The sequence below is a fragment of the Hypomesus transpacificus genome, chromosome 23 (genome assembly GCF_021917145.1).
Source record: "Hypomesus transpacificus isolate Combined female chromosome 23, fHypTra1, whole genome shotgun sequence".
NCBI classification, from domain to species: domain Eukaryota; kingdom Metazoa; phylum Chordata; class Actinopteri; order Osmeriformes; family Osmeridae; genus Hypomesus; species Hypomesus transpacificus.
In genome coordinates, this window is record NC_061082.1 from 13,973,227 (window position 1) to 13,980,208 (window position 6,982).

Below are 6,982 nucleotides of genomic sequence, written 5' to 3' on the forward strand. Positions count from 1 at the left end.
GAGGTGAGGAAAGAGAAGGAGTAGGAGAGCTGAACTGAGGAGAAGCCCTCAGGAGATGAAGAATCCAAAGAACAATGCTTCACAATTCACTTTGTACCGATCAGACCACATCTTGACCCTTACCTATCAACATATGACTAGCAATGCGACAGTAAGTTACACAATGAGGTGTGAGACCCATCAAGTAGAGAATTTGTCCAGCAACTCCCAGCCTTAAGGTCGATTTAGGGTACTCCATTTTCCAAAAAACTGACACATGGGAATGCCTTCGTCTAGGTGGAACGCCCTCTCCGAGCTTGACGTGCACCTCCTGAATTTCCTAACTATCCGTCCTAATTTCGGATAGTTACGGATACCTCCTTGGCTGTAATTGGTCCGCTAACGACATCATTACCGTTGCGCCACCTACTCTTCTGGCGGTGAATTGTTTTCAGCACCCACAGCCCATCGAGAACCAAAAACGGAAAAGAGTATCGTATCAGTCCGCCCACCATCCGTAAACTGAGTCGGAGTAGCATATAAAGCCCTTTACTATACTAAATTCTTACGAACATTGGGCCTCATTCTTGAACGCAGTTAAGAAGAATTTAAGAAGGAATTTCTTCTGAATTGGATTTAGGAAAACATTTGGCATTCATGAAAGTTCTCTCATCTGGGATTTGTTCTGAAATTCAGAAGACTTTCCGAACTCGAAATAGCAGTCGTAAATCGGCCAGAGTTGTCTCAAATGCGATTCCTTAAATAACCACAAGGATCAAAGGAATGGCATTTAAGAAAACTCTCCGTGTTTGAAGTGTTAATGAAGTTATGAGAAATCGTTGGTGATTGCGTTCACGTTAAGTCTACAGACTATGGCAAGCCGTTTTATCATTTAACCAATGAATTCTCGATATCCAGAATTGCATTTTGGATATCAACAATTCATTGGTTAAATGATAAAATGGCTTGTCATACTTAGTTAAAAAGCTTAGAATTGTATTTTTCACATCAAGAATTCGAATTTTGGATATCAAGAATTCGAATTTTGGATATCAAGAATTCATTGGTTAAATGATAAAACGGCTTGCCATAACAGACATCCTCGGATTTAAATAATTATAATAATTAACCTTGCTTAGTGTGCACACTGTTAGATCAAGTGGAGAACAATTCCACTGCTCATCTCACTGGTGCGATGTTGCACCGATGTACCTGTGCACCGGTTGTTTTTCGCTTGGACATAACTTGCGTTCCCTGTTGCTTTCCTAATTGTGTCGAATCTGACTGCACACGTCACTGCTGTTGCGTGCCCTTATAAGGAGCTTTCGCAACTGTCTTCTAGGCCATGTTTTGAAATATGTTTTTTTGCTTCAGAAGTCAGATTAAAGTTAAACCATTTCTTTCTCTTCAATCAGTTCTGCGCCCTTCTCCAGATACAGCGTTCACTGCATGACTAATTGCATTCCATGCATCGGTTTTATTTACTGCTTTGTATCCACCGCTGACGCTACTAAATATGATGTGTCGTTTGTCGTTAACTTCTTGCAGCTGTACATCCACTTCAGAATTACTAAAGTTTTTCTGTCTTTTGGAGTCAAGGCTTCCACCGTCTTTACCACGTCTTTTCGATATTTCTCTGAGCGTGAACACGGCCCTGCCATCTCATGCCCTTTTATGGGAATTAACGGGGCGTTTACCTAGGCTAAATAGGAGCAAGCTTTCAATTTACGACATATTGGGATTCATCATTCTAAAACCACACCTGCGAAAAATTCTGCTGTTTAGGAACACGTCATGTATCACACGTGGACTTTTCTTAGGAACTTTCTTAAGAACAAACGTAAGAAATAACTTAGGAAGATATCTGTGAATGAGGCCCAATGTTCAGTCTTATGCCTGTTTTTGGCTTGGTATATTCATATAGTTTTGACTTGTGACAGCTAGCTTTGTACAAAATTTTCCTTACTGTAGTAACTCCGGTGCATTAAGCACTTAGTTTTATTTAATTGCAAATGCCTTTGTTAATTTACATTTACATTTATTCATTTAGCAGACGCTTTTATCCAAAGCGACTTCCAAGAGAGAGCTTTACAAAGTGCATAGGTCACTGATAATAACAACAAGATAGCCCCAAAGCATTGCAGGCAGCCAAAAACAGAAGTACACATTGTGAACAACCAAAAATAAGTGCTAAAGGGAAGAAACCATAAGAGCATGTAGTTAAGCAAATTACAATTGCACAACATGAATCTCTAAGTGCAAGTGTACCTGTAGGAAAGCAATAAAAATAGGATTAAATATAATACAACAGTTTAAATCAGCCACCACTAACCAACAAGAGCAACAGTCTAAGCAAGAGTCATTGTGATTCTTGAGGAAACTAGCGTTGGGTTCAACAAACCATTCCTAAGTACCGTTGTACTCCCGGAACAAGTGCGTCTTGAGCCTTCTCTTGAAGGTGGAGAGACAGTCCGTGTCTCTGATGGAGGTGGGGAGGTGATTCCACCACTGGGGGGCCAGGCAGGAGAAGAGCTTGTGTTGGGACCGGGCGGTGTTGAGCGGTGGGACCACCAGGCGGTTGTCTGAAGAAGACCGTAGGTGGCGGGAGGGGGTGTAAGGCTGCAGGAGAGACTTGATGTAGTCGGGTACAGTCCCGTTCACTGCTCGGAAGGTCAGTACCAGGGTCTTGAATCTGATGCGGGCCGTTATGGGTAGCCAGTGGAGGGAGATGAGGAGCGGGGTAACGTGGGAGCGTCTGGGTAGATTGTAGACCAGGCGGGCCGCTGCGTTCTGGATCCTCTGAAGAGGACGGGTTGGGAGACCGGCGAGCAGCGAGTTGCAGTAGTCTAACTTGGAGAGGACCATTGCTTGGACAAGCAGCTGGGTGGAGTGCTCAGACAGGTATCTCCTGATCTTCCGGATGTTGTAGAGGGTGAATCTACACGACCGGGAGACCGCAGCAATGTGGGCCGTGAGGGAGAGCTCGTCATCCATGGTAACCCCAAGGTTCCTGGCAGAGGATGAGGGGGTCACCGTCGCAGATCCCAGGGTGATTGAGAGGTCGTGGGAGATGGAGGGTTTGGCCGGGATGATGAGAAGTTCCGTTTTGGCAAGGTTCAGCTGGAGGTGGTGCTCGGTCATCCAGGCGGAGATGTCTGTGAGGCAGGCCTCAATCCTGGCTGAGATCCCCGGATCGGTCGGGGGGAACGATAGGTACAGCTGCGTGTCGTCAGCGTAGCAGTGGTAGGAGAAGCCATGAGAGGTGATGATTGGTCCAAGTGAGGTGGTGTACAGAGAGAAGAGGAGGGGTCCAAGGACGGAGCCCTGTGGGACACCAGTGGAAAGCTGGCGAGGGTCTGACACTTTGCCTCCCCAGTAGACCTGGTATGATCTTCCCGACAGGTAGGATGAGATCCACTGGAGTGCAGTGCCAGTGATCCCCATCTCAGAAAGTCTGGAGAGCAGGATCTGGTGGTTAACCGTATCAAACGCCGCAGAAAGGTCCAGCAGAATGATGACGGATGACCTCGAAGCCGCTCTGGCAGACTGGAGGGCAGTGGTGACTGAAAGGAGGGCAGTCTCTGTGGAGTGGCCGGTCTTGAAGCCCGATTGGTTGGGGTCAACCAGGTTGTTCTGAGAAAGAAAGTTAGACAGTTGGTTAGATACAGAACGTTCAATTGTTTTAGAGAAGAAGGGTAACAGTGATACCGGTCTGTAGTTCTGGAGGACGGCAGGGTTAAGGATAGGTTAATTGCATTAGTTCATTAACGAAACCAAATTCACTGAAGTTATCGTAAAACCTCCTACCTCAAGTGCACATTAGTCCAAATGCTTAGTGAAGCGTATAGTACGAGCTCAACATTATATAGTATCTGAAAATGATGAATTGCGAAACTGGCGGCAAATGATCTTTTGGAAATGTCAAAATGCTTATTCAAACAATGTCAAACGTGACACTGCACTCCATTGGATTATAAAATGGACACTTGCAAAATATATGCTTTGCAAAGTCCCCGGTTCTCAAGATAATCGTGGGAAACTCGCTAGCCTAAAAATCCCATTAAAAAAAATACACACACACACAGACAGAGATTCCTGGCATTATTACAGACAAACAGACCAACAGAGATTCCTGGCATTATTAGAGAGATGCCCATTTAATTTGCACACATAATGTGCTTCAGTTCATGCGTAACCCGAGATCCACACTGGGACCCAATGTTACAGTAATAATAAAATAAACAATTTCTGCAGAATAATTTCCAAACAAGTTACACTTGCCTCTCATTTTTGCAATACTTGAACAATAAATGTAGAACAATACATGTTTGGTCAGGATAACCGGATCAATAAGACCATTGAATGTTTATGATGTCCCTGTGCGTTCATACTTTTGACAGGGGACAACGACATGATCATTGTCAGCTGACTATAAAATGTTGATAATGTCAGGCTACTATAGACCAACTGCAGTGTAACTCGCAACATATTTGACATCCTTTAGCTAATACATTGCAAATGACAGACTGCCAAAGGCACGTTCATTTTCTGACCGTGGCTTTGCTCTGTACAAGAAGCTAGAATCTAGTGACCATAACAAGGTCCATGTCTGAAGACTCCCTAACCGCTCTTCTAGTAGGTAAAACCGGCTTGGCGCTTCTAGTGTTAAATATCCTACACTCTAAGTTTGATTTCCTGTCCATCGGGGGATTTATATCCTATGTTCCATGCCTTGCATTGTATGTGCTGTACCCCTGCTCTACGACATGACGTTTTTTCCTTTAGATAGATTTGGCTTTGGCGGAGTGGTGTCTATTGCAAGACATTTTGAATTAATAAGAGTCCCTTAACTAAACTTGATTTGTGAAGGAAACATTTTCTCTTTTTTCTTTCCAGATCATCAACCTGTTTGAAATTAGACCAGACCCCAGAATTGGAGAGGTGAAGGCTCTTAATCGCACTGTCTTAGTAGCAGACAGACAAGTCAATCTCCACTTCTTGGAAAGAAGAATCTAAACCAGTCTTTGATTGTTAACACATGACATGTTCTGAACTGCACCAGGGCAAAATTCCAGTCCAAAACTGCAACCTATTGAAAAGTATCTTCAACTTGAGGTAGTGGGCCAAAGCTCAAAATCGTGCATTTGAACGATCCTTGGCGATGGAGGATTTTTCTGTATCGCTTAAAAACTTTTCTACAACCTATAAATTTGTTGGCATGTCCAGTTCTTGCAAAGTTTTCAAGGAACAAACATTTAGTTTCTTTATCGACACAGGCATGTTTTCCGGACAACTATGGTCCGCATCCAATAAGAGCTCATATACAAGACACCTTCATAAAATCCACCAATCGTATACCCCGATAGTCAAGGCGAGTAAAGTAGGAAGTAAACATTTACATGTGCATTTTGGTGAGCCGGTATATTGTCAGGGGTCGACTGGGCTTCAAATGTATGGAAAAAAGTCAAACAAATGGCTAATTCAGGTATTCTCTAAAGAAACATTGCAACATTCCACTTAAACAAGCATATTTGTTATATTATTGCGCTGCTATTAGTCACCAGAACAAGTTAACAGTTAAGTGATAATGAAATGTATAGAACCTTGTTCAAATAAATGTACAGTATTGTTTTGTGTGTGTTCCCTAAACATATAATAATGACATGAATCAATGACATACGTAATTGTAATTGGTCAAGAGTAGGTATACCACATCAGTAACACTTTTCAATACATATTGACATCTCTGCACAATTGGAAAATGAAACTCATTAGCATAACACATGCATGTGCACAATTAATTGTATTGCTAGCAGTGTATTCAAGGCCACAAGTAGTTGCAATCATGCTGTATGCATGCAGGTAGCAAACCAAAAGATTTAATCTACCCATTTACTGAAGCTAGTTGGTCCAGTTTGTTCAGAGTCCATTGCATTTGCATAATTTTGACAGCAAGGAAAGCATTCTTGCAGAAAAAGCAGTGGAAAGATTCAACTTAAATTCAGCACCTCAGAACCATATGCTAGGTCAGTGGTTCCCAACCCTGGTCCTCAGGGCACGCCTGTCCTGCATGTTTTAGATGTTTCCCTGCTCCAACACACCTGATTCAAATGAATGGTCATTAACAGGCTTCTGCCTAACTAGATAACGACCCATTCATTTGAATCAGGTGTGTTGGAGCAGGGAAACATCTAAAACGTGCAGGACAGGGGGGTCCCAGAGGACCGGGGTTGAAGACCTCTATTTTAGATGTTTCCCTGCTCCAACACACCTCATTTAAATGAATGGGCCGTTATCTAGCTAGGCAGAAGCCTGCTTATGACCATTCATTTGAATCAGGTGTGTTGGAACAGGGAAACATCTAATGCTGGGTACACACCACAGGATAATTTCATTCATTGATTTTGGCCCTTCCGACAATCCTAGGTAATGTCCCGATTATCTTAATGGTTTCCGCAGATTATTTTATCAGATGTTCCCTTGGTGTGAGGTGTGTTAAGAGTGTGTTAAGAGTGTGCTCCTACACACACTGTAGGAGCAAAACAGCTAAATCTAGTAGTTTTTGTCCTCATGTTTGTGGTCTCTCACAGTTTTAAAATCGTATACGATTTTTTAAAATCGTTTAGCGTGTCCACAGCATAAAACATGCGGGACAGGGGTGCTCTGAGGACCAGGGTTGGGAACCACTGTGCTAGGTAATGCTGAATTTCACAGGGGTGTTACAGTAAATTCTAGGGCTGTCCCCACTTGGTCTACTAGACGATTTTCTGGTCGATATGCTCTTGGTCGACTAAGATTGTTTTAGTCGAGCTGCCATATGACAGTGAGAGATCTGATTCCCGCTGGTGTCATCATTGCTGAATTAACGAAATGGTCAACAGAAATTGTAGATTATATTATTTAAGACAAATAAACCAACTCTAAAAATATATAATTTAAAAGAAAAGGTGTTACTGTTTTCCCTTTCGTTAATTTGCGCTTTGTTTTGATTTGGAATTTTGCA

The 6,982-nt window shown here is 42.8% G+C and overlaps 1 protein-coding gene across 4 annotated transcripts in view; it reads left to right on the top strand.

The window, feature by feature from the left end:
• Positions 1–6,074, top strand: part of LOC124485070 (sterol 26-hydroxylase, mitochondrial-like) — a 29,122-nt gene extending 23,048 nt beyond the window's left edge. For all 4 annotated transcript variants that reach the window (XM_047046374.1, XM_047046376.1, XM_047046375.1 and 1 more), the window contains one exon: positions 4,876–6,074. In XM_047046374.1, the coding sequence (XP_046902330.1) occupies positions 4,876–4,995 (120 nt within the window). In that variant the 3' untranslated portion in view covers positions 4,996–6,074. The remainder of the gene's footprint in view (positions 1–4,875) is intronic.
• Positions 6,075–6,982: the final 908 nt, after the last annotated feature.